The sequence below is a fragment of the Urocampus carinirostris genome, chromosome 1 (genome assembly GCF_059441175.1).
Source record: "Urocampus carinirostris isolate Australia breed hairy pipefish chromosome 1, RoL_Ucar_1.0, whole genome shotgun sequence".
Taxonomy (NCBI): Eukaryota; Metazoa; Chordata; class Actinopteri; order Syngnathiformes; family Syngnathidae; genus Urocampus; species Urocampus carinirostris.
The window spans coordinates 31,665-59,491 of NC_142349.1; the positions used below are offsets into that span (position 1 = coordinate 31,665).

At 41.6% G+C, this 27,827-nt stretch overlaps 1 protein-coding gene across 1 annotated transcript; it reads right to left on the reverse strand.

Annotated features, from left to right (window-relative positions):
* Nucleotides 1-4,268: 4,268 nt before the first annotated feature.
* LOC148373175 (uncharacterized) lies at nucleotides 4,269-23,814 on the reverse strand. The gene is made up of 5 exons (XM_088327997.1): nucleotides 23,600-23,814; nucleotides 7,236-7,450; nucleotides 6,630-6,777; nucleotides 6,434-6,539; nucleotides 4,269-6,275 (listed from the first exon to the last, which is right to left on the reverse strand). Exons 2-5 carry the CDS (start codon nucleotides 7,428-7,430, stop codon nucleotides 6,248-6,250), a joined length of 477 nt encoding a protein of 158 aa, XP_088184123.1. The 5' UTR covers nucleotides 7,431-7,450; nucleotides 23,600-23,814; the 3' UTR covers nucleotides 4,269-6,247.
* Between the last annotated feature and the right edge of the window lie 4,013 nt (nucleotides 23,815-27,827).

A 27,827-nucleotide genomic window follows, 5' to 3' on the forward strand; every position in this document is an offset into this window, starting at 1 on the left:
TCCCACAAGATGGCACTCAACCCGAAAGTGCAGAAAAGTCAATGCTTTGTCAGCCAAAAGGTGATTACCTTTTTGAAATATTTTAAAGGGACAGTGTGTAATATTTACTGCTTGGTGGAAACATCTGTTGGTCTGGAGAGAGATGGACGGGCGCGCTCAGGCTGTATTACCCAAGACAGAACATATTCAACTCAAGTCATGTTTGTTTGTATAACCCTTCATCATAAGGAGTCTCAAAGGGCTGCACAGACCACCGATTATTGCAAACCACAGACTATTACGACACCATCCCCTGATCTGAAACCTACATGAGGGCAAGGAAAAACTCAAAAATAAAGAAACCTTGAGAAGATACTGGACATGAGGTAAACCCCCTTCCAGGATGACCAGGCCGCAATGGATGTTGCAATAACAAATAATACACTGAAGTTGTCAACAGGATAAAAAGGTCATTCATAAACTAGAGAATAAAATTGTGTGTTTAAAACTAGATTTAAACAGTTCCACTGAGGTTGCAAGCCGAATCTCAGGAAATGATGCAATGGTTTGCTTAAGGGACTCACTCACCAAACGAGTGGTACAAAAAATATGTCTTTAGTGTAAAAAAAAACCCTAATGTATATATATTCCCTACTTTTTGACTTTCTTTGAGAAATGCTGAAAGAAAATAGGTGTTTTTTTGCTCCCATTCCGTCTACGTAGTTTGTAGTCTTCCTGGGACTCATTTCTGTCTGCACTACACATGACAGCAACATATAGGGGACAGGACCAGTGGAATGTTTAATCAGCGCTGTTTTTTTTTTTTAGAGGCGGCACAGCAAGTGGGTGGTTAGCGTACAACCTACAGTGCGGAGATTTAGGGTTCAAGTACAGGTGCCGCGGGGTTTGCATATTCTCCCTAGGCACTCTGGTTTCCCATATTCCAAAGACATGCATGCATAGTTAGTTCGCCGGTCCAAATTGTCCCTAGATGTGAATGAGCGAGTGAGTTTCTTGATTCTGTGACATGCAATTTGGCTAGCCATCAGTTCATAGTTTTCTCTGCCCACTACTGAAAGATAGCTCGGGTGGGTTCGAGCACCCCAGCAACCCTGGTACTTTTGAGTCACTTTTGAGAACTGTTATGCACTCTACAGTAAAGCTTATTATGCTGAAATAAGCTTCATAGTAGAGGGCATAACAGTTTAAATACAAGCGATTTGAATAGAAAAAGGCAAAATAAACATGTTACCTGCTCAAAAGTGTATTGTATACGGTGTGCATTACCGTTCGATTACATTCACAACAAACACAAAGACGGAATGGTTTAAGTTGTATTACATTCCCAACAAATGCAAGACAAAGAGGTTTTGGTTATATGTTCGCCACTACATTCCCGAAAAATGATATAAAAGTGAGATAAAACGAGGTAAAAATGGATATGGTAGCGAGAGGATGCAAATCTCGGCAGGGATGCATTTCTCGGCATAACACTGGCTCATATGGCCTATTAGATGTGACCGCTCCGGCGCACTGGCCTCTTAGATGCGGGTCTCACACGACCGCCCTATAATATGAAAACTATTCTGCGTATTAGATTTTTTTTTAAAGCAAGAATACAACCGAATTGTAAAAACAAAACAGAAATTTAAAAAAAGATTAAACAGTTTGGTAATCACATTTTTCTAAACAAAGCTCTCAAACTCAGATAGTTGGGCAGATAGTGAAAAGTATCACTAGGAGGCGTGCTTTCACCATCAGTGTCAGACTGTCAGTGAAAGTTTTGGACTGATAAAGTGATTACGAATTAATTTGTTGTCTATCTCATCTCATCTCATTAGCTGCACCGCTTATCCTCAGTAGGGTCGCGGGGGTGCTGGGCATCGGGCAGTGGGCAGGGGACACCCTGAACTGGTTGCCACCCAATCGCAGGGCACACAGGGTCAGACAACTTGCTCGCTCATTCACACCTAGAGACAATCTGAACCGGCCAATCCACCTGAAATGCATGTTTTTGGAATGTGGGAGGAAACCGGAGTGCCCGGAGGAAACCCACGCAAGCACGGGGAGTACATACAAACTCCGCACAGTAAGTCCGGTAGCTGGATTTGAACCCACACAGGAGGTGCCCAAGACCTTAGAACTGTGCCGCACACGCGCTAACCACTGTGCTGCCGCTTTGTTGTATGTAAAATATTATTTTAACAGCACTAAATTACTAACACAAATCACATACAAAGCATGTTAAAACAATAGTTTACCAAAATAACAAATGAAAACGTCCTCACCCTATTAATCCAAAAGAAACACAAGGAACATTTCTCATTTAATTCTCGTGTTTGTTGCGGTGTTTTGTAAATAAAAAAATTGCACTGAGAACTTCAATTTCAATTTTTGTGTGGTGGTGATGGGGGCACCATAAAGCATTTGTGCTTAGGGCACCCAAATGACACTGCTCCTATGAGACTCAGGTCTGAGCATGACCCCGATGTGTCTGCGTTGTTCTACTGACTATTTTGCGATACATCTGTCATATGATTGGATCAATAAATCACATATAAACGATCACCAACCCAACAAATCTAAAAAATAAAGGGAAAACATGAAATGGGGGTGTACCTACGTCGCCTCGACTGCTCCGGGTTTAGCCGTCATTTCGATTTACCAAAACCACTTGCATTTGTTGGGAATGTAATACAACTTAAACCATTCAGTCTTTGTATTTGTTGTGAATGTAATCGAACAGTAATGTACACCGTATATAAATCATTTTGAGGACTGTTATGCACTCTACCGTAAAGCTTATTATGCTGAAATAAGCTTTATGGCAGAGTGCATAACAGTTTAAATACGAGCGATTTGAAAAAGGCAAAATGAACACGTTACCTGCTCAAAAGTGATTTGCGAGGGGATGCAAATCTCGGCAGGGATGCATTTCTCAGCATAACACCGGTGAGCAGTCCAATGGTTCGAGTTTGTCCAAAGCGGGCTCCGTCGGATTTGAAGTAGACAGCGGTATTGTTCGGGAGCAATTTCAGCGAAATGCAGATTTTTGCAAGCTTTGGTACGTCTGCCATGTCCAAAACTGTGTGTCAAACCCTTCTTAGTGTCCTTTAGAATGGTTTCACACGCAAAGGTGAAGGGTTGCGCAAACTACCTGGATTTGCTGCTTTAATCCATTAGCCATTAGCATCATTCCCTAAACTGCCGCTCAGTCCCCCCACGACCACCCCCCCCCCCCCTCTCTCTCTCTCTCTCTCACTCGTTCGCTCTCGTTCTCTTTTTCTCTCCTACACTCTTTTTTTTCTATCTACAATTTTTGGGGGCCACAAGATGCTCTCGTTTTAACAGAGCACTAAAGGTAAGTAAGGGTAAACAATTAATTTATATCCCACAATGGCAAATGACCAAAAATAAAGTGGGCCTCGACATGGATGAAGTCCAATCAATTTAAAATCAATCAGGTCAAGTCAAGTAATGTTTTTTGTATATCCCTTAATCACAAGTAGTCTCAAAGGGCTGCAGAGATCAGACTATTGCAAAATACAGACTATCATTGCACCATCTAATTTAAACCTCCATTAGGGCAAGTAAAAACTCAAATATCTCAGCATGAGGAAAATGAAGAAACCTTGAGAAGGTACCGCAAATGAGGTAATCCCCCTTCCAGAATGACGAGGCTGTAATGGATGTTGCATTAACAAATTGTCACGTTATTTCTTTTTTTTTTTTTAAAAGAAAAGTACAATATATAATGAAGAATGAAAATTTAAAATAAAAAGGTTGACCGGGTTGCAATGGATGTAGCATTAACAAACAGTACACAGATACTGTCAAAATGGAATATAGGTCATTCTTATGATTTATAATATAAGTGTGTTTTAAGCCTTGTCAAGTCAAGTCAGATTCATTTATAAAGCCCTTAATCACAAAAATGTCTCAAAGGACTGTCAGGAACGGAGACGGGAACCCAATTGCGTTAGTTTCTAAGTTTTATTTGAAAAGAGATGTAAGCTGGCACCCACGATCCAGTGATCGTTGATTGTGGGGAGCAGGTCGCTTTGTGACGCGGAAGTCGCACTTCTCTTAGCGGGAGCTGAAGGTTCGCAGCGATCGGACGGACGGCAGTCCCGTGACAGGTAGGCAGAATCAATACGTCTTAGCGGGGAGGTCGATGGCCAGGGCAGGAGAGTAGCTCGTAAACGCGGAGCAGAAACAGGTCGGAACCGAAGGCAGGAATCAAAACAGGAGAGTAGTCTTTGGTACTTGCTAATCTGGTGAAACACACAGGAGTACAATCGGACGTCCTTGTCTGGACGCTGACCGCTTAAGAAGTGAACGTCAGCAAATTAAAGAGCGCGCTCCGGCGCGCCAAACGATTGCCACAGGTGTCTTCACTTCGGCAATCATGACAAGGACTGCACAGGATTACAATTACACAACTAGACAATTCCCGCGGCAATTGTAAGAGTGGTGGAAGATGATCCCGGTATGTATATATAACCCCGGTTGTTAGCATTATGTGTTAGCATAAAGTTTTTAGCTCAGAGAGATGTTTCTGTTATTTTTTACTTGGTTATGTGGGGGGGACTCTGCCCCCCCACACCCGGTACTGGCAAGTTCATTTGAGATGGGCCCACAACCGTTAGCAACAAGGATATGCCTTGTGGAGGTCTAATAAACACATTCATGGTAAAAACCATAGTAATAACACTGTTATGACACTTTAAAAACTTTTAAAATATACATGTTCAAATAGAATGGGCCGTTCGATTTGAATTGGCCCATCCGGAATGCATTGAGCCCATTCAATTTGCTGAGTCGTTAGCATGTTAGCATTAGAATAATTTTGCAGCATGAAGAAGTTAGCATTTAGCCGTTAGCATCACTTTTTAGCGTGTATCCGTTAACATAACTCATCAACATGAGGCCATTAGCATAATTTTTAAATATTAAATCGTTACAATATTGCCATTACCAACATTTTTTAGCATGAAGAAGTTAGCATTTAGCCGTTAGAATCACTCTTTAGCAGTTACCCATTAACATAACTCGTCAACACTGCAAAAACTGCCTCTAAAAAAACAAGAAAATCTAGCCACTATTGCAGGAAATTTACTTGTTTCAAGCAAAATTATCTGCCAGTGCAGCAAGAAAATCCGACTCATAAAATTTTCTTGAAACAAGAAAAAAAAGAAAAGAAAATAAGATACCTAAAAATGTTATTATATGCAGTAATACTATTAAGTGTACTTGTCAAGTTTTTTTTGTCTCATTTTAAGATATTTGTGCTTGTTTTGGAGAATTATTGTTTAGAAACAAACTGGGTTTAAGCCAGGATTGCTCAAAAGTAGTTAGCAAGGTTACAACAAGATCAATATTCTTGTATTAAGTTGGAAATAAATTTGAAAATGGGTCAAAAACAAGATGAATTTGCTTGTAATAAGTAATAAAAATCTTAGGCGAGGAAGTCTTGTTTCAAGAAATTCTCTACGTTTCGATATACTATACAAATGCAAAAATAGTTTTAATGTGAAAATTACCATTTTATTGGCAAACCACAAACCTTTGTCATTATCACAAAACACAATTGACATACCAGTAACAGAAATACTCATTTTTTTGACAAGATCTTGAAACGTTTGTTGGCGAACTGTAAATCAAAGTTATCATTTATACGTGTATCAGTGAACTGTCAAACAGACAACACATTTTTTTGCCTACAGGATATAGAGTGCAAGTTACCAATTTCTAAAAGAGAACTGCAAACATTCTTTTTTGTCTAATTTTAAGAACATCAGTTGTTTTTTTTTTTTTTAAATCAATGCTTAAACTCAAAACAAGGAAATTAAAACACACACTTACAGGGAGACTGAGAGGCCAAAGCGTAAGGGGTCACACATGTTTTATAACAGAAAAAGTTCTCAAAGTACGTACATGGTTGGGTGTGTGGGTGTGTTCCCGAGGGGAGGCAGCATTATACAAAGTTATGCAAAAAAGGCCATCCAATTACTTCTTGCTCGTTTGAAAGCTGGTGTGGCATCTTTGTCATGGATTGAGTCCCCCAGGACCTCAGTTTGTAGAAGGGAAAGAACAGAGGCCACACATTTAGGGTAGGTCATATTTAATACATAATAGTATGCAATTATGTAGAATACTGCATCCCCTAGGTACCTTTTGGGTGATGGGATTGATTCGGTTCCAAGGCAGAGAAAGGAGTCTAGATTTTCATCCACCAAAAGGAGTGGTGTGGTGAGTGGCCTTCTGTTCAGGAACGTCTCGGGGTCCTCTGTGGGCTTAACAGAAAAACACAACATCAGTAGGACAGCAATCACATCACTCCATTCCACGACTAAACATGACAATTTAGTATGAACAGAATAGAGGACCAACAAAAGGAGCAGCCATATTTGAGAAAGTTTAGTATGCACTTATGTAAAATTTTGTGACTTACCAGAAGAACATGAGCGCTTCAGAGGTGGATATCATCTTCTTGGGCACAGCAACATGAGACGGGGACAGAGCTAGCAGCATGGTAAAGAGGTTTATTGCTTGCTCCTCTAAAAAAAATAAAATAAAATATTTGTCTCTCAGTATACAGAAACAAACAAGGATACAGATTCTACTGGTATTATGTTGGCTGTTCTTACCAGCTGAAAGTGACATTGGAGGTTTCATTGCCCTCTTGTAAACCCCATAGAGGCATAATCTAGATTTGAATTCGAGCCACCGCTCCCTCAGCTCTTGCACGTAGTTGGAGTTGTTGTTGTCTATTATTCGTCTTAGTTCATCAAGAACCTTTGGTGGGGAAGACACACAGAAGTGTTGTATGGAAATATCCAACACATAGTAGTTAAAGCATCACTTGAAAACAACAATTATATGTAGAGAGGTATTCTGAAAAACTATGTTCCCCTTCCCCTCCTCCATTTGTGAAAATAATTCTATTCACACTGATGATAAAACGCTAATAGACAGGTGTTTTGCAAATAACTTGCGAAACAGATGGACTATCAGATATTCTAAAGAAGGAAAAATCACACCACAATGCATAAATGCTGTTTTCCCTGTCTACATGCCGAAATAAAACCAGAATGCTCATTTTCATTTTTCAGAGAAAATACATGAAAGGTTTTCCTGCATGTAAATGGGGTCTGAAACAGCTATTTCATGTATCAAAGCAGTATGCATCCAATGTTCAAAAGAACAATTTCACTGTTCAACTGAATCAAAGTGTGAATTGTGATCATACTTACATGGTCAATATCTCGAAAGCATGGATATGCCTTCAATATTTTTGCCGGTCTGTCTTGTTCCCTTATTGTGTCCGAATCAATGAAGGCCCTCTTCCCCTCAAACTCAAGGTCAAGAGGTTGTGCCACACCAGCTCTGTTCTGTTTGGTATTGCGATATAGCTCCTGCAGAGTTGTGTAGTGTTTAGCCTGGGCCATGCGGCTGTCCTGCCTACATTCTAAAAAGGTAAAAGCAAATATCACAACACAGTTGAGGTCAAAATTATTTGCTTCTTGCTAATGTTATTCATGCTATTGTTTCTACTGGAACAAAGACAAAATGTCCACTACAGCTAATGAAGACATTCATTAATATTACTTGAATAGAAACAGGAAAAGGCAAACATTACAAGGTCAACATTTTCACCCCCCTGTAAAACAATAGTATTTATGAGAGTTTTCTGGTACCTGGCCTTGTCCTTTTCTGCTTTTTCTTGTTTCTGTTCAGCCCACCAGTTGAAAATTTCAATAAAAGCTGGAGATGTTGTCTGTGCCCTCCTAAAAGAAGTAGAACTTTGTGCAGTGCTGATTTATCTTGTATTTTGTGTAATATCAATGAATGGGTCTACTCCATTGTGAATGCTACATTTTTTTTTATAAAATTACAGAGAGCATCAGCTTGTTTTGCTGGAGTGCTGGTTATGACTTGGGGGTCCCCTTCACTTTCTGGGCTGCTGATGGTGCTACTGCAGCTTGGGGAGACAATGAATGTGAAAGTGCTGGAGTCAAAATCCCCCTCATCTTCTTTCTCTGTGGCGCCAAACTCAATGCGTCTCTTTTTTTCCCCTTGCTGGTGTAGCCCCCTGCGTTTTGCGGAGTCCTGATGTTTTGCAAAAGCAGGATATGCATGTGTGGATACTGTATATGAATTTATGTTCATGCTGAACAAAGATAGAAACTGTGTAACATGTAATCCTGGTCGCTTACAATACAAGCCTTTTAATTGTAAAAGTATTTTCACTTCTCTCGAAGTCAAAATACCGAATGGAGTTCGTCGAACGTTGGAGTTGTATGAGTGAGTCCAAGTAGGTCTGAATAAATGGGCGGAACCATATAAAGGAACGCAATATACAATTATTAAAAAAAATCTATGAACTATCAAAGGGGAAAAATATAGTGTTCTCATTTATAAATATTAAATATGTGTTTCGAAGTAAAGACTATCCAGTTTTAGTTAGGACACTGTACGGGTCAGTCACTTGCATTGTAAATGGCATCCCTATTGTTTTGATATGAAATTCTCCAGCTCGAAGAAGGCGGAAACTAGCACCTAACGTGTGCAACAACATCAACAGAGGACAAAGACTAGGAACCTTCCCGTGGTGTCCTGCGAAGGGCTCTCTCCCGGGGGAGCCTTACGAATCCAACTCAGTCCACTCAGACTCGCTCTTTCTTTCTTTCTTGGTCCTCTCTCCTTCTTTGTCTCTCCTTTTCTCTCTTCCCCCTTTACACTCTTGTCTCTCATTTTCTCTATCCCTCTCTTTCCTACTCTCTCCCCACCTCTCTCACTCTCTTTTCCCCCTTTTTGCGTTTTACTCTGTCTGTCTTTCTCTCTTTCTATCTGTCCCTCTCTTTCTCACTCTTCTACTCTCCTCTCTCTGTTCTTCTTAGGGCGGGCGACTTCGAGAGCAACCCTGGCCCCCAGTCCAAATGCCAGTGGTGCTTTCGAACCATTCACTGCGACCACACCCCAATCACCTGTACTACCTGCCCAAGGGGCTTCCATAAATCATGCACCGGCCTGTCCGAACGTACTAAGGACTTTAGAGGCTTCGTCTGCTTGGTTTGCTTGGGTCGCACCCCGTCAGGCCTGGCGGCACAGGACAGTCGCAGCCCCCTCTCCTTCGGAGAACTACGGAGCCTCCCACGAGCGAGTCTGGCGCTACTATGGATTACCTTATGCGCCTTGAGTGACTCAACGACGACGACGACGACACCATCAACACAACCAAACTCGATTTGATTACAGTACAGTGGGATCTCGCTACTTCGTGGTTTGACGTTCGCGGGTTCAGAGCTTTGCGGGTCTAAAAAAATAATAAAAATAATAAAAATTATATATATATATATATATATATATATATATATATATATATATATATATATATATATAAAATCATCTCATCTCATTAGCTCCACCGCTTATCCTCAGTAGGGTCGAGGGGTGCTGGAGCCCATCCCGGCAATCATCGGGCAGTGGGCAGGGGACACCCTGAACTGGTTGCCAGCCAATTGCAGGGCGCACGGGGACAGACATCTCACTCGCTCTTTCACACCTAGGGACAATTTGGACCGCATCCGGAAAGTATTCACAGTGCTTCACTTTTTCCACATTTTGTCATGTTACAGCCTCATTCCAAATTGTATTAATTTAATCTCTTATCTCGAAATTCTACACAAAATACTCCATTATGACAATCTGAAAAAGTTTTTTTGGGAATTTATTAAAAATAGAAAAACTAAGAAATCATATTTACATAAGTATTCACAGCCTTTGCTTAATACTTTGTTGATCCACCTTTGGCAGCAAATACAGCCTCAAGTCTTTTGAATATGATCCCACAAGTTTAGCACACCTATCTTTAGGCAGTGTTGCCCATTCTTCTTTGCAATAAGTCTCAAGCTCAATCAGGTTGGATGGGAGACGTTTGTGCACAGCCATTTTCAGATCTCTCCAGAGATGTTCGATCGGATTCAAGTCTGGACTCTGGCTGGGCCATTCCAGGACATTCACGGAGTGGTTCTGAAGCCAATCTTTTGAGATCTTGGCTGTGTGCTTTGGGTCGTTGTCCTGCTGAAAAATGAACCTTCGCCCCAGCCTGAGGTCAAGAGCGCTCTGGAGCAGGTTTTCATCCAGGATATCTCTATATGCATTCATTTTTCCTTCTACCCTGACTAGTCTGCCTGTTCCTGCTGCTGAAAAACATCCCCACAGCATGATGCTGCCACCACCATGCTTCACTGTAGGGATGGTATTGGCCTGGTGATGAGCGGTGCCTGGTTTCCTCCAAACATGGCGCCTGGCATTCAAACCAAAGAGTTCAATCTTTGTCTCATCAGGCCAGACAATTTTGTTTCTCATGGTCTGAGAGTCATTCAGGTGCTTTTTGGCAAATTCCAGATGGGCTTCCATGTTTCTTTTACTAAGGAGTGGCTTTCGTCTGGCCACTCTACCATACAGGCCTGATTGGTGGATTGCTGCAGAGATGGTTGTCCTTCTGGAAGGCTCTCCTCTCTCCACAGAGGAACGCTGGAGCTCTGAAAGAGTGACCATCGGGTTCTTGGTCACCTCCCTGACTAAGGCCCTTCTTCCCCGATCGCTCAGTTTAGAAGGCCGGCCAGCTCTAGGAAGAGTCCTGGTGGTTTCAAATGTCTTCCATTTACGAATAATGGAGGCCACTGTGCTCATTGGGACCTTCAAAGCAGCAGAAATTTTTCTGTATCCTTCCCCAGATTTGTGCCTCAAGACAATCCTGTCTCGCAGGTCTACAGACAGTTCTTTTGATTTCATGCTTGGTGTTTGTGCTCTGACATGCACACTCAACTGTGGGACCTTATATAGACAGGTGTGTGCCTTTCCAAATCATGTCCAATCAACTGAATTTACTGCAGGTGGACTCCAATTAAGCTGTAGAAAGATCTCAAGGATGATCAGTGGAAAAAAGATGCACCTGAGCTCAATTTTGAGCTTCATGGCAAAGGCTGTGAATACTTATGTAAATGTGATTTCTGAGATTTCTATTTTTAATAAATTCAAAAAAAGTTTTAAAAAAAAGTTTTTCACAATGTCATAATGAAGTATTTTGTGAAGAATTTTTAGATAAGAGATTAAATTACTACAATTTGGAATGAGGCTGTAACATAACAAAACGTGGAAAAAGTGAAGCGTTGTGAATACTTTCCGGATGCACTGTATTTATATATACCATATTTTTTGCACTATAAGGCGCACCAGGTTATAGGGCGCACGCCGAAAAAATAGTTTTTGTTCCTATTTTTGACATACATAAGACGCACCGGATTATAAGGCGCTACAATGGGAACGTGGACAAAACAGTCAGATAGTTCAGTCCAACTTATTACCCCCTTAATATTCCCAAAGCTTGCAAAGATGCAAATATGTGTCGAGAACACGTGCGGATGCTGTGTCCGTACAATGTCACTCAAATGCATCGTTCATCATTCAGAAGGTTAAAGTCTTGGGATTCAAGAAATGCGAACCATTCCCTAGTTTATATTTTCTTTTTCGCTCGCAACTTTAGTGTGCATATGACAATAAACACTTGGAATTGAGTTTAATTTAAAAATAGACACTCTATTCCATCCATTATCTGCACTGCTTATCACAGAAAAATCGAGTTCAGTCTGAAACAAAATATATAGCCGGAGTAGCTCACCGAAGTCGTTGTGTTCATGATAATGTGCAGCCGTGGTCCTCTTATATCCGTGAGTGTAGTAAATCCAGAATAAAATATTTACAAATAAAGTATAGTAAAAAATGCTTTCTATATGCCGTCAGCCACGTGCTATACACATTCATCTGTTTCGGCCAATTGCAGGCTTTGTTTTGCCGTGAAAGCCAATGCCAGCCTGTAAATGATAAAAAGGATCCGCCTCTTGACCTCCGAATAACTTTAGCCAATAGTGATCAATTCAACTGATGATTGACACATCTTTTTTGGCCAATTGCAGGCTTTGTTTTGCCGTTTAAGCCAATGCTAGCCTGTAAATGATAAAAAGGATCCGCCCCTTGACCTCCGAATAACTTTAGCCAATAGTGATCGATTCAAATGATGATTGACACATTGGTTAGCCAATGAAACGCCGGTAAATAAATCTCAGCATACACCCCTGACTACTTGGTGTTCAGAGTAAAATCTAGTTGGCGGCTGCAAGTTAGTTGCAAGACTTTGCGAACTAATATTGATCCATAAATAAGGCGCACTGTATTATAAGGCGCATGGTCAGCTTTTGAAAAAAATAAAGGCTTAAATGTCTATTCTTAACACATCGTACCTTATAGTGCGGAAAATACGGTATATATATATATATATATATATATATGTATATATATATATATGTGCGGCACAGTTCAAGTCATGGGAACCTCTTGCGTGGGTTCAAATCCAGCTCCAGACTTCCTGTGCGGAGTTTGTATATTCTCCCACTGCTACTTCGCGGATTTTCAATTTTTGCGGGTGGTTTTGGTCCCCATTAACCGCAATAACTAAATAATAAGACTTTCATCATCACGGATTCAAAAGACACGCTTCTTGCTTTTGGATTGATAAATAATATTTTTGTTGTAGATTCATCTTTATTTTGTTGCGAATATCAAATATATGATACATTGGATTTCATTCGAGATTTACCGTCTTATGAAATTGCTGTACCAAATGCTGCCCTGGCAACAGAGTTCATAGATTTGGAGAAATTAGCTGATTACACTGCATACCACTTTGTACCATTTAATGAAAAGATATACGTTTTTAGAAAATATGACTTAACTGGTGTGCTCTTGAATTCGAGTGTTTAAAATGACACATTATGAACGGCAGAAATTGTGCTCATTTATGCATGAGTTTACATTTTGACAAACACTAAATATATTTGGTATTTGGACTGAGGCTTGTGGGGGCTATCTGTATGAGCAAGGCCTAGCTGGCTCCGGACTTTGGACGCAGAATTAAATGTGATTCTATGCAATTTTAACATGTTCGTTCTATGTTGCCACTTTGTGCATGTGATTGGCAAGATATTTGTGTGTGTTTAGCCCCTGCCAAGCGGATACAATGTAAATATGTGAACAAACCATGTGGTGAAATGCAGAGCTGGGGATTAAGATGGAAACTGCATGAGTGCTGTTGTGCCTACAAGCCAATCAAACTTAAGGACCTCTTACACAAATCTCCTGATTATTTTTTTTTTAACATTATATTGGTGTTTTGATGGGTATGTCATGTTGGATGAAGGCGTCTACCAAACATGTAACCATAGCTATAATTAAAAGTAGTTGAGGTATTCCCCACAGTGTTTTGAGAAAAGTTCATGCTTTGTTATTGTTAATGGTCGAGTAAATTGATAAAATCAGATTTAAGTTTAGTGACATTTACAGACTAGACATTGTTTCCCACAGTGCTTTATAGTTAAGGCTACACCTGCTACCTTAACTGGCTAATGTCTATTCTTAAAACATCGTACCAAGAGTAAAAGGTTTAATATTGAACACTAAATTGTCCATCTCTCCACCCATCTTCTACCGCTTTGTCCCTTTCGGGGTCACGGGTGGGAGGGCTGGAGCCTATCCCATTTACCTCGGGCGTAAGGCAGGGTACACCCTGGTTGAGTCGCCACCTCATCACAAGGCCAACACAGACAGACAAACAACCATTCACACTGCCACACTGAATTGTACCTGAGTAAATGAATACATATAATGATTCATAAAACCAATTCTTACATTATCTCAATGAATTGGGTTCCATTCTTAAAACAAGTTGATGTGAGTCTTGAAACAAGTAAAAAATATCCTTAAGCTGAGTTGTTAATATGCCTATAGGCTATCTCTTCGACAATTTAAGATACATTTGCTTACAATTACTTGAATAATCTAAGTTAGTTGGCACAATATTAATTTTCTTGAAACAAGTGATAGTATCTTAACTATCTTCAGCCTGAATGAGTAAATAAGTCCCAAAAAAATTGTGATCAGATAAATACACTGAATTCAAGTAAATTACACTAGTCCATACTTTCAATTTTTGCAGTGAGCATTAGACCATTGGCATAATTTGTAAATATGAAGTCATTAAAATATTGCCTTTACCAAAGTTTTTTAGCATGAAAAAGTTAGGATTTAGCCGTTAGCATCACTTTTTAAAATGTACCTGTTAGCATAACTCATTAACATGAGTCCATTAGCATAAGTTGTAAATATGAAGTCGTTAAAATGTAGCCAAAATTACCAACAAATTTTACTATGAAGAAGTTAGCATTGCCGACAGTGTTTACAGCTAGCTTGGGCTAATACTTGGGCTGGCTTAACCAGCCCAACTTGTCACCAACAGTTTTCACTGCTAGCATTAGTAAGCATAGCATCAACCTCTCATCGCTAATACTTGGGCTGGCAACTGATCACCAACAGTGTTTACAGCTAGCTTGCGCTAATGTTTGGGCTGGCTATGCCAGCCCAACACTTTGCTAGCGGCGCACATAGTTAGCATCCTCTCGCTAGCATCCACTCTTTGGAATTCACCATTTACCCATGGTTAAAGGAAATTTGGGTCGGGCCACCCTGGACAGTCCCTGCTTACTATGACTACCGTCTGGAAAAGCCCTCGTTTCCATGACTACCCATAGAAATGAATGGGCCCATGTATTACGGATGGGAGAATTTCAAAACCCATTATTCCGGATGGGGACTCGTATCGCTGTGAATAGACACACAAGAGTCCCGGTCGGGCCGAAATTTTTGGTATATGAATCGATGGGGTATTCTAAAAGCTCTGGGAGGAGTTCCCCGTTAAAAGTCGGCGGAAGAAGATAGATATAATAATAATATCTCGGAGGATTATAATAGTTGCAAGCACAACTACATTGCCCTGTGCTTACAGCACTTGGCAATGTAGTCGTGCCTTGCTGAAGCAATCAAAACTAATTACCTGATCTTAAACCAACATGCGGGCAAGGAAAAACTCAAAACCTCAGCGTGAGGAAAAAGAGAAACCTTGAGATGGGACCTCACAAGTGGTAATCCCCCTTTCAGGATGACCAGGGTGAATTAGATTTAGCATTACAGTACACAAACATAGTAAACACTAGGTAACATGTTGAAAATTTGTCCGGAAAGTGCATGACAGCAACGACGCCCCCAGCCTGTAAAATAGTCGAGAAAGTCTATGACGGCCACGACGCAGCTTCCCATCTCTGCCAGCTGGTCAATGCAGGCGTTGACATGCTTCAGGTCAAACGCTGGTCCACTGACTCATCTCAAATCGTCCTTCTCCTTCGTATCACCACCAGCCAGGCAGTCGGAAACGCTAAAGAATCCTTTATATAAAAGTTCACTATATAATCTGTGTTCAGTGTTCAGATACCTTATGATGAATCCACAAACTGTAAATACGCCAAAACACCGGAAGAGAACTTAGTCATTTGATTGGGTGAGTGGGAGGGATGGATGGAGCTATGCAAAAAGTGCAAGCACTCCCTCCCATCTCTCGCCCTACGCTGTCTGCGCCAAAAGTGAGCTCATCAGGCTCCCTATTTGCAGAATGTTGTGACGTTTTTACACAATAACTGCTTGCATCTGTTTTTGAAACCAATATATTTGAAAAAAGGGTCAAAAGGATCTTGAGTAATTGCAAGAAAGAGACAAGTTTAAAGTGGTATGTTTGTTGATTTTGCGACAGGGGCTCTGGCATTATTCTCTTTTCATAATTTTTATCAAATGTGCTGAAGACTAAGCTTTTGTCTGGGGCGCGGGTTTAGCAATTTAGTAAATTTGTCTCATAATATATGGCGTGGCTCTTTCCCAAAATAAAATTAATATTTTTTGCTTTTATGGCTCTTTGAGTCAAAAAGGTTCCCGACCCCTGCATTACAGTAATCAAGCCGAGAAGTAATAAACACATGAATTAAAACCTCTGCATCTGATTGGGACAGCATCGAACGACTCTTCGCAATATTACGGAGGTAGTAGAAAACTATTCTAGTAATATTTTTCACGTGTGACTGAAACGACGGATTAGGATAAAATATAACACCTAGATTTTTGACCGAGTCACTATGGGTGATATTACATTTGTCTAGGTTCAGGGCAGTGTTTGAAAAAAAAACTCACAACAGTGAGCTGGACCAATAATCGACATTTCAGTTTTTTCTCGGTTAAGGCGCAAAAAAATAAGTGACATCCATCTTTGAATCTCAGTAAGGCAAGCCTCCAGATTTTGAAAATTTAACTGTCCAGTTGTCTCCAGTGGCACATACAGTTGAGTGCCATCTGCATAGAAATGGAAACTAATATTATACTTGCAGATAATGTCACCAAATGGTGTTCCACAGGGGACCTCAGAGTGTTTAGAGGTCAGATTGCCATAGTTAACACATTGCATCCTGTCTGACAGGTAGGACCTAAAACACGAGAGTACAGTTCCTGAGATACCAATGCATTCCAGACGAACAAGCAATATGTTGTGGTCGACAGTATCAAAAGCAGCACTGAGATCCAGTAGCAGTAACATTGATGAGGCACCGGAATCTATTGCTAAAAGGAGATCATTGGTTACTTTAGCCAGGGCTGTCTCAGAAGAGTGATTTGCCCTAAATGCTGACTGGCCAGTTCAAAAGAGGGTATTTTCTGACACAAAGTCATTTAGCTGCTGTGCAACGACCTTTTCAAGTAAGAATGGCAGATTTGACACTGGCCTATAATTACCTAGGCTTTCTGGATCAAGGTTAGGTTGCTTAAGCAAGGGTTTAATGACGGCAGACTTTAAAGCTAAAGGAACAATACCCAAGGATAGCGATATATTAATAATATTTAAAACTGATGGTCCTAAGATCCCAAACAGATCCTTCACCAATGAAACTGGAAACGGATCAAGCAGGCAAGTAGTTTGTTTGGCCCTACTAACCATCTGTGTTAGACTATCAAAGGACAAATCATTGAAACTGGAGAATGTTTCTGAACAACCGCCGACACAGTCCTTTCTTAACACCTCCACATTTTTGAGGTAGGACGAGGTTGTAGAGCGTACATTTAAAATTTCATTCCTCATGAGTTGAATATTTCTATTAAAACATTCCATAAAGTCATCAGCAGAATAAGTAGAACTATTTGGGTTAAGTTGTTGTCTGGAAGGTTTCGCAATTGTGACAAACAAAAATTTCGGATTACTCTTACGTATAACGATAATCTTAGAGAAAAACGATGCTTTAGCTGAGGCAAGAGCTACTTTATATTTCAGCAAGCTGTCACACTAGGCCAGTCGGAAGACCTCCAGCTTTGCAGTGCGCCAATTTCGTTTAAGTTTCCTGCAACCTTGTTTGAGTGACCTGGTTTCTTCAGTAAACCAAGGTGTATGCTCCTTAGGTCGAAATGTATGCCTTAGGGGCGCCACAGAAACAAGAACATTAACCAAAGCAGTATTAAAGTTGTTTGTGAGTGAGTCAACAGACCCAGTGTACGAAGGGAAGGCTGCAGTTACCGTAGGTAATAGTTCTTTTAAAGCTAATCCCATTGCAGGGCGGATATAGTGACTGCGAAAACCTAAATTTTCCTTATCACTGTAAACATTGAACAGCACCTCTCACTTAACAAGATCGTGATCAGAGATGGCATTAGGATACGGTAACACTGTAACATTTGAGGCTACTACGCCCCGGGTCAGAACAAGATCTAGAGTGTTCCCATCTTTATGTGTGGGCACATCAACTATTTGATTGAAACCAAATGTATCAATCAGTGACTTAAAAGCATTTGCAAGTGAATTTGATTTTAGGTGAACATTAAAATCACCAATAATTACAACATTGTCCGCATAAGTTACTAACAGTTCCGAAAATTCATCCAAAAAATGTAAGTATGGTCAAGGTGGGCGATACACAACAACTACATAAATTGGTGTTGACATTAAAGACCTCATAACAAGTGCTTAAAACGTTTTAATAACAGTAGGGGTACCAGGAGTAAATTTCAACTTACTTTCCGATAAAATAGCAACGCCGCCACCTTTTTTGCATGGTCATGCCAAGTGCGAACTCACAAAGTTAGGGGGAGAAGCCTCATTTAACACTACAAATTCATTTTGTTTTAACCAGGTCTCACAAAGGCTAACACGTTTAAGATTGTTTTCATTAATAAGGTCATTGACAAGTAAAGCTTTGGAGGCTAGTGATCTAATATTCAGAAGGCCAAGCTTCAGCACTGTGGACTGAGCTGAGCCCTTTCCCGAGTTTTGAACCTTATGGTTACCTTGGTGGTAACCTCCACAGGATTATACTGCCAGTCCCGCGTCTTGTGCTTTGCATGGCGGCAGATGCGGCCTGAATTCCATACCACAGGAATATTGTTGACAGGTGGAGTAGCAGGATGACTAGTGGTAGAAAATAATGTTATTTATTCTCCCTCCTCACCTAACAAGGGAAAATCAGAGGTAAGAAGCACAGAAGAAGATGCTATTGAACACAGTACAGTTCAGGGTGTGTGGTGCAGGCAATGGAACGCTCTAAACTACAAAAACTATGTGAATCTAGCATAGCGCTAGTTAGCCCTAGCAATACAGACTCCACACCCGTGATCACAGGTTCACTCAGGTTCATCACCTGTGACCTGGCCTGCACTAGTGTTCCCTGTCATGGAAGGCTTAAACAGTAATATATTTTTAGAAAGAGTGAGAGCACCTTCCCAGTTAGGGTGAAGGCCGTTTCTCCTCAGCAGCCCCAGAAAGCAGGCCAGTTATCCACATACCTAAATCCCTGCTGACTACAGAAACTTGCCAGCCACCGGTTTAGCGAGACTAGTCTGCTAAACCTCTCATCATTGCCTCTCGCAGGCAAGGGGCCAGAGACAATTACAGATGCAGAGTCATCTTTCTGGCGAGATTACAGGTCTTAGCAATATTTTCCTTTGTAATCTCAGATTGCCTCATTTTAGTATCATTAGAGCCGACGTGAATGACTATATCGGTGTAGCTAGCCCTGTCCTGGTGTCTAGATTTGCATGTCAGCTCCCTCAAATTAGCCTCAATGTCGGGTGCTCTGGCCCCAGATATACACATAATCGTGGCTGGGGTGCTAATCTTTATGTTACGGGTGATGGAGTCACCTACAACTAGGGTGCGGGCTCCAGTAGACCGGGGTGGAGTGGGACTAGCTAGGGGGCTGAACTTATTATGTGTCTGGATTGGCTCACCGCGATTAGAATGCCGTTTAGGGCTAATGCTAACCGGACTAGCAGGTTCGCTACAATCCATGCTAGCAGTGGTGTCCGCGGCACCTAACATTTTCCTTTTAAACTGCTCTAGCTCAGTGACACGTCCCTCTAGAAGGGCTATTTTGTGTCTGTCTGTCTGTCAATCTTTGTGTCTGTCTGTCAATCTATGTGCCTGTCCATCAGTCCGTCCGTCTGTCCATCTGTCTTTCTATCTGTCTGTCTAGCAGCCAGCCAGCCAGCCAGCCAGGCTATCCATCTATCTACATACACATATGGAGCACCTATAAACTTAAAAAAATATTTTACCTCAAAAGTGCTAAATGTTGGTCTTTTTGGTCAAATATTTTTTCAGTACAAATTGCTTGGACAAAAAAAAAGGGAAAACTTAGGACAGAACTCAGAAATGGAAAGGGAAATCTTTGTGTCGTTTTAAGCCCGAGACAAAATGATTGCGGAGTGTCTTTGCTGTGATAGTGTGATTCTTAGCTCCTACAGTTTTTTTAAACTATTTTAGGGGGTTGGCCTCAATGTGAGCGTATATGGTAATTTGTCATTTTTATTTTAATGGACTATTTTTGGGTGCCAGTAATCAGTAATCTTACTTTTTAAATGAAGTAAATTGTTACTGTAACAATTACTTTTTTCGGTAACACACCCAACATTGGATAAAAATCCTCATTTATTGTATTATTTTCAGGAATGCTGAATCATGGGCGTAACCAGCCCATTTTTTAGGGTGCTCAAGCACCCATAAAAAATACAGCCTTTTAAAACTCTCTATTCTCAACATTTTCCCTCTGCTCTTCCCTCTGAGATTTAATCCTCTTTATTTATTTAATCCTCTTTATTTATTATAAATAAATAAATCACTCGGGTGACAAGGAGGCATACATCAACATGATATCTACCGGAAATCATTTTGTCACGCGAAGCTATCGACGTGACTCGTCGCCTTCGATCGGCGCCAGGTTTTTAGACCCAACTGCTGTGTTGGGAGTCATTAGGTGACCAAACCCCCCAATTCCAACCCTTAATGCCGAGCGCCAAGCAGGGAGGCAATGGGTACCAATGTTGTAAGTCTTAGGTATGACTCTGCCGAGGCTTGAACCAGCGTCCTCCCAGTCTCGGAGCAGGCGCCCTACCATCTAGGCTACCGAGCTGGTCGGTAGCCTAGATGGTGTAACTGGCTCAGTGTAACTGTTTAAATCTAAGCTTAAAACACACTTCTATTCGATAGCTTATGAATGACCAGTATTTAATTTTGACATTTTCTGTGTATCGTTTGTTGATGCCCTTGTAACATCCATTTAATGGTGGCGCACATACAAAGGATGCAACGGCTTGGAGCTCCTGTTTTTTTGTTTTGGTTTTGTTATCATTTCTGACTGTACGAACCTTGAGTACAGTAAAGATGGGCTGAAGGTTAACATCTTCAAACTGCCATTCCTGACTACCTTTTTTTTCAATGCACGGTCAATCCGCGACAAACTGGATGAGATACAACTACAAATGGCGACACGGAAAACACAAAACCAATGTTCGTGCGTGATTTTCACTGAAACCTGGCTAGACAAATAATTTCCAGATGTGGTTATCAAGCTTGCTAGCCGCCACCGCATACCGCTTCGAAGGACAGCGGACTCTCATAAAAATATCAGTGGCGGACTATTCATCTACATAAACAACTCCTCGTGCACAAATATTAAGGTAAAGGGAAAACTTTGTTGCTGAGACTCAGAATTTTTACTATTAAATTGCTGTCCTTTTTATCCCCCAGGGGAGTCCTCTTGTGTTTACATATGCACTGTATAAATTCCACCAGGCGCTAATGCTAAGCTAACATTAGCAAAAGTGAGCAGCTGCATCAATAACAGACTGATAGCACATTGGGACAGTGTTTTTATTGGTGCTGGGGACTTTAATCACCGGATTTAAAATCAGTGCTTCACAAATTCCACCAAAATGTGAAGTGTGCTACCAGAGGAGTTATAACTTTAGACCAAGTGTATACTGATATAGCAGATGCATACAGAGCCCAGGCCTACCCCCACCTGTGTCTGTATGACCACCTATCTCTTTTGCTTCACCCAGGGTACATACCAAAATTCAAGAATGTTGGGATTACAACAAAGACAGTGAGAATATGGCCACAGTCATCCCATGCTACAGGACTGTTTCCACCACATAGACTGGGATGCTTTAAAGGAACAGGACACTAATGATCGTGTCACACTGGACAGTTACACCTCTGCGGTGCTGGACTACATATGTTTCTGCATGGAAATCGTCACATTCTGGAAACAGTTCTGTGAGTTCACCAAAACACCACCATGGATGACACACGGTGTAACAACTTATAAAAGTAAAGGACCATGCTTTCCACTCGGGTGACAAGGAAGCATACAGCATTGCTAGGGCTGACCTTAGAGAAGCATCCAAACCGCTGTTGGAATCCTAACTATAAGAATGTACCAAACGTTTACCAAATGATCGAATTAGTTATCTGACTCCATTAACCAAACACGACCTACTTTCATTCAACAATTATGCGCGCTCGTTTTTTGAGAGAGACAAAAGACCAGGCAGTAGGCTGTTCCACACGGGGGCGGGTTTATTCACAACAGCAGATCTAAGTGTGCCCACAGGAGACGACTACCCCCCGATTTGTCCAGGATCATTTATACATTTCAACAAACAAATCAAAGACATCCCACTATTCCCCAATTTGCTATGTGTCATCTGCAACTAACTTTAGCTTTCTCTTATTGGCTATTTTCTCCCCGCATGATGGCGTCTCGGCTCCTCCTATGGGCGGGCTCCACAATCTCACACACCAGCGGCGCCCCGAAGTCTGACCTTCTACGTCTGACCTTCTGTGTCAGCACTCCCAGGCATTCTGTTATCAGAAGTGTCCTAGACAAAATAACTGCCATTTATGCATTGTGGGTCCGACACGGGGATCATCATGTACTGGCCACCAGGTGGCAGCAGGCCCAAGGTGTGGTTGAGTGTTTTAACCGTAAGAGATATGATACAAGGTATACAACAACATCCGCAAAGCACCATGATAGCTGTATATACTGCCACTGAAATTAATATAGAGCTAATCAGACTTTTCCATTTACCAAAGACATTCAACCATCCTGACCACATTTCCGAATCTACTCCAGAATGTTCTTTTATCTTTTCATGCAAAGTTTGCAAACCTTCCAATGTCTTGGTGAGACGCCCATCCGGTGCCGTGTTGTTTGGGACAAAACTACAACATTGATCTTGAAATATCCCGCACACTCCTTGTATTTCAGCCAATAACATATCTAAAGTAAACCTATTTAGTTTATGTAAGTTATTGGTCCATCTAAGTCCCGTGACTTATTCTCTAAAACTACGGTGTACATCGACAATTGCCACATCACACAGAGCGACTCACTTAAAAATTTAGGTGTCATATTTGACCCCGATCTGTCCTTTCAAACACATGTGAAGAAAATTACTAGAACCGCTTTCTTCCATCTTCGTAACATTGCTAAAATTCGTCCTATACTTTCTCAGTTGGATGCGGAAATCATAATTCACGCGTTTGTTACCTCCCGTCTCGATTACTGTAATGCACTACTTTCCGGTCTTCCGATGACCAGACTCAAGAGCCTTCAGCTGGTACAAAATGCTGCAGCGAGGCTTTTAACTAGGACAAAAAAGTAAGATCACATCACCCCAATTTTGGCTAACCTGCATTGGCTCCCTGTTAGCCTAAGATGTGATTTCAAGGTTCTCCTATTACTATACAAAATCATACATGGACTTTCCCCCTCATATCTTTCAGATCTGATTTCCCCCTATGTCCCGGCCCAAAGCCTTCGTTCTGAGAGCACCGGTCTCCTGGTGATCCCAAGAGCCAAGAAGTTTTCCGCCTGGTTCGAGAGCGTTCTCCATCCGGGCACCGGTGTTGTGGAATGCTCTTCCTCTTGAGATCCGATCTGCTGCCTCAGTGGACATGTTTAAGTCTAAGCTTCTCACTTCTACGCTATAGCATATGAATAACCTAAACTTCTTATATGTAATAACTTGTGAAGACCTTTGAGACTATTTGTGATTAAGGGCTATACAAATAAAAATGACTTGACTTGACTATTTTAAAACGTCATTAATGAAGTTTTTGATAATTGTTCATGTACCGCCTCTAAAGCTTCTCAAACCCTGATGCGATTTGGTCTGCCAATTTGTTTTCGTCCGGTACCCATCTTGGTACACCTATTGCATCAATGTAGGTAGGGTCCCCCTGTTGTAACCAATCTCTCAGGCCTCTTTTTTGTCTATCCAAACCGGACATCGGGATGACTTGATTGAATTGATCCCAATTTAACTGGTCTAAATCTGCAGGTGTCACACTCACCGGCATAATTAACGTCACCAGGGCACACCTGCCAGAGGCATTGGTCGGCAGCCTGTCGTTCAGAAATTTTCCACCACACCACAACCAGATGTCTGCACGGCAAAGCGGGGATCCTGCTGGAAGAGACACATTCGTTTCCCACCAATCCCACGGTATTTGTCCGATTGTGTGTCCTGCTCCATTCAACTTCAGACACATGAAATTTTGCTTGGCTACCTTATTATCAAAAATGGGTTTTTGTTTCTCGAGGGTTGTAAGCGGGAATATTCGGTCCAGATACGCACAATTTCCCTTCAAGGTTGTATTGTACATAAATGGTATTATACACGACCGCCCTACGATATCTGCCGCGACGACTTTCAAAAGAGGACGTGGTCCTAAACAAACGAAGCACGTCTCATTCACCGCCTTGGCAGCCTGCTTTGCCATCAATAGCCAATTATTTGTTATTGCGGTTACTCCTGTGTGGACTGAAAACCAATCATCCACTGAAACAACCGCTGTTACCTTGATTCTTTTTATTCGTGCATAATTGCCTAAACGTGGTTGGTCTTTATCTGCCATAGTTTTGTTTTTTTTCGCAAATGACAACAGGAAAATATGGATCCGGGCCAGATGAATAAAGCCACAATAAAAAAGTCCAACAAGATGTATTATCGATCTGTACAGTATATCTTCATCTAGTGGCACAATAGTCTTATTCCCCATTGCCACCTTCAAAAGCAGTACTTCCTTTTTTTCGCATTGTTACTTTATTATAACATTTTGCCACTTTACTTGTTCCCAGAGGCTAAAAATCACCCTGTTGAGTTGTTATCAACGTCTCCCATCCTGAATCTATAACCTGTCCCGTCATGTACCACCAATGCCCGGGATATGAAACACCGCTTACTGGTACCCTGTTTCGAAACCCCTGTGACGTTTCTACCGGAACCCTTAATTCTGTCGTTGTATTCGGAGCCACTGTGACTATTACAGAATGATTGTAAGCCCATCGCACCAACCAGGGCTTGTCGTTTATCTGTTTATTGTTTTTTACTTCCCTTTTATTGCACTGGGGAGGCCATTTGGTTATTTCATATTGTTCAAAATTGTGCAATCGTTGCCTTAAATTCTCCTAATCAATTGTGTGATTGAATAATTTCGCAGATATACCAACCTCTTGGTCTTGGTCACAAATTTTATAGAACAATATCACCTGTGCGTCCCTTAACCTGTCCGAGCTGTCCTCCCGTTCCTTGTACATGACCGTCTGGTTGCATTGGTTATGTAACATCACAATCTTTGTCTCCACTCCGTCTGTCTGAAAAACAGTCTCAGTGTCGAGAAAGTACTCGCAAGTAGACGTAAGGCGTGAGTTGTGAATCCAAAGCGGGTCACCTGAGCAGACACACTGGAAACAAGTGCGTGTAAATATGACCAATATGATGCATGTGACAAGTCTGGCATAGGGACATCAATTGGAGGCATCAAGGTAGAGGTGGGCCCTGGCATTAGTCGGCCCGTCAAAAGTTCGAATGGGGCAAATCCTGTAATTTTTTGAACTGTTTGTCGCACAACTAACTAAACGATGTTGGAGGCCTAAAAGGGCTTGAACTTTAGCCATTGCCCTGTTGTTAACATGTGTACCATTGTCTGACCGAATCAACGCAGGGAAATGAGTCGGGATGTAATGGTCTTCTTCACTAAGAAGATTCAATGCATACAGGAAGAAATTGCAAAAGATATTGTTAGTACCACACGTATTAAAGGACTGAAATTTACAAATGCACGACAGGGTGGCTGCCCTGGGAAAATGGCCGGTTTTAGTGAACTGTCACTTGATGATCTCAAACAAGTGGTGAATGCGGCCAAACCGACAACTTGCCAGTTCAACCCGCTCCCAGGTTCACTTATTAAAAGTCTTTTTAGCGTCCTTGGGCCTTCAGTTCTAAATATTATAAATACATCACTCTCCTCAGGTGTAGTTCCAGCAGCTTTTAAGTCCGCCGTTATTAAACCCACACTGAAACGACCCAACCTTGATCCAGAAATCTTAAGTAATTACAGACCTGTGTCAAACCTACCTTTCCTCTCTAAAGTACTCGAAAGAGTAGTGGCACAGCAGCTGAATGCTTTCATATCTGAAAATAACCTTTTTGAATCCATGCAATCAGGATTCAGGGCTAACCACTCTACTGAGACAGCTCTGATCAAGGTAACAAATGATCTCCTAATGTCAATGGATTCTGGCGCATCATCACTTTTGCTGCTGCTGGATCTTAGTGCTGCTTTTGACACAGTGCGCCACAATATCCTACTAGAACGGTTGGAAAAATGGATTGGTCTCTCAGGAACCGTCCTCTCGTGGTTCAGATCCTACCTCTCAGATAGGACGCACTGTGTTAAATATGGTGAAACGACATCTGAGCCCTTTAATGTTACCTGCGGTGTTCCGCAGGGTTCAGTGCTCGGCCCCCTACTTTTCAACATTTACATGCTTCCATTAGGTGATATTATTCGCAAGTACAATATCAGCTTCCACTGCTATGCAGACGACACTCAACTATATCTTCCGTTGGAGGAATCTTCCATACTAAACTGTGGAAATTTGGAGGCCGGTCTCACTGAGATAAAAGAGTGGATGTCACTCAATTTCTTGCGTCTTAACTCTGAAAAGACCGAAATGTTAGTCATTGGTCCTTCTAAATGCCGTGACTTATTCTCAAAAACTGCTGTGAACATTGACAAATGTCACATCACACAGAGTGACTCAGTTAAAAATTTAGGTGTCATATTTGACCCTGATCTATCCTTTGAGATGCATGTAAAGCAAATTACTAGAACTGCCTTCTTCCATCTTCGCAACATTGCTAAAATCCGTTCAATACTGTCTCAGTCTGATGCGGAAACAATAATTCATGCATTTGTTACCTCCCGTCTCGATTACTGTAATGCACTACTCTCTGGTCTCCCGAAGTCCAGAATCAAGTCTCTTCAGCTAGTACAAAATGCCGCAGCGAGGCTTTTAACTAGGACAAAAAAGTACGATCACATAACACCGATTTTGGCTAACCTGCATTGGCTCCCAGTTAGCCAAAGATGTGACTTCAAAGTTCTCTTAGTATTGTACAAAATCATACATGGACTTGCTCCCTCTTATCTTTCAGATCTGATCTGCCACTATGTCCCGGTCCGAAGCCTACGATCTGAGAGTGCTGGTCTTCTGATGACCCCGAGAGCAAAGAAGTGTTCTGCTGGTTCGAGAGCGTTCTCCATCCGGGCACCGGTGCTGTGGAATGCTCTTCCCCCTGAGATCCGATCTGCAACCTCAGTGGAAATGTTTAAATCTAAACTTAAAACTCACTTCTACTCCATTGCATACGAATAACCTACTCCTCTTGTCGGTTGAAAATAGTTTGTGTAATATAGTGTAACAATCTGTGAAGCCCTTTGAGACTCTTCGTGATTTAGGGCTATACAAATAAAAATGACTTGACTTGACTTGACTTGATTCACCAAAGCTTTAATGACAGACGTAGTGTCTTCTCTCGCACAAGGGTACGCCTCTGGCCATCGTGAATATGAGTCAACGATCATCAGCAGGAAGCGTTTGCCATTGATTCTGTCAATCATGTCTGTGAAATCTAATACGATTTCGGCCCATGGCCATGCCAATGGGGTAAAAACACCCGGTCTAGGCATCAAAGTGGGCCATGCGTTGAATATTTGACACAACTCACATGCTTCGACAAAATGCCAGACCACCTCCTGCAACCTGGGATGCCACCACTGTTTTAATTTTTCAAGCATCGACTGAGGGCCCACATGTGCCAATGTGTGCGCCTCACTCAATACTGATGTCATCGACTCACCTTCAGGAAGCAAGGGGTAGCCTTTTGGACTGAAGGATTTTATGCATTTGTACTATAAAGGATATTATAAAATTAACTACAAAATAAGTACATGTACTCAGTTTGATGCAGTAGAAAGTTTCACTGGCTGTTTTTCTTCAAGGTACATTAGAAGGTTAGGCTGTCTGGAATGCATCAGACGTATTTTGATAACAGAATTCCTGTGAGTGCTGACGGGAGAAGGCCAGACGTACAGGGACAAACATCGCGACACCCTTCGGCGAGGAGGTGGTGAAGCTGGCTCCTGGCGCGCCCATGGGAGGAGTCGGCACGCCCATGGGAGGAGTCAGAACACGCCCATGGGAGGAGCCGGCCCGCCAGCTTGTGAATAGACG

Bases quoted from the DNA above. Each gene is read 5' to 3' on its own strand.
- LOC148373175 (XM_088327997.1), bottom strand. From the start codon at position 7,430: ATGGCCCAGGCTAAACACTACACAACTCTGCAGGAGCTATATCGCAAT. The intron at 6,778-7,235 runs GTAAGTATGATC...TCCCCACCAAAG, and splicing joins GCTTTCGAGATATTGACCAT to GTTCTTGATGAACTAAGACG. The intron at 6,276-6,433 runs GTAAGTCACAAA...TTTTCTGTTAAG, and splicing joins GAAGCGCTCATGTTCTTCTG to CCCACAGAGGACCCCGAGAC.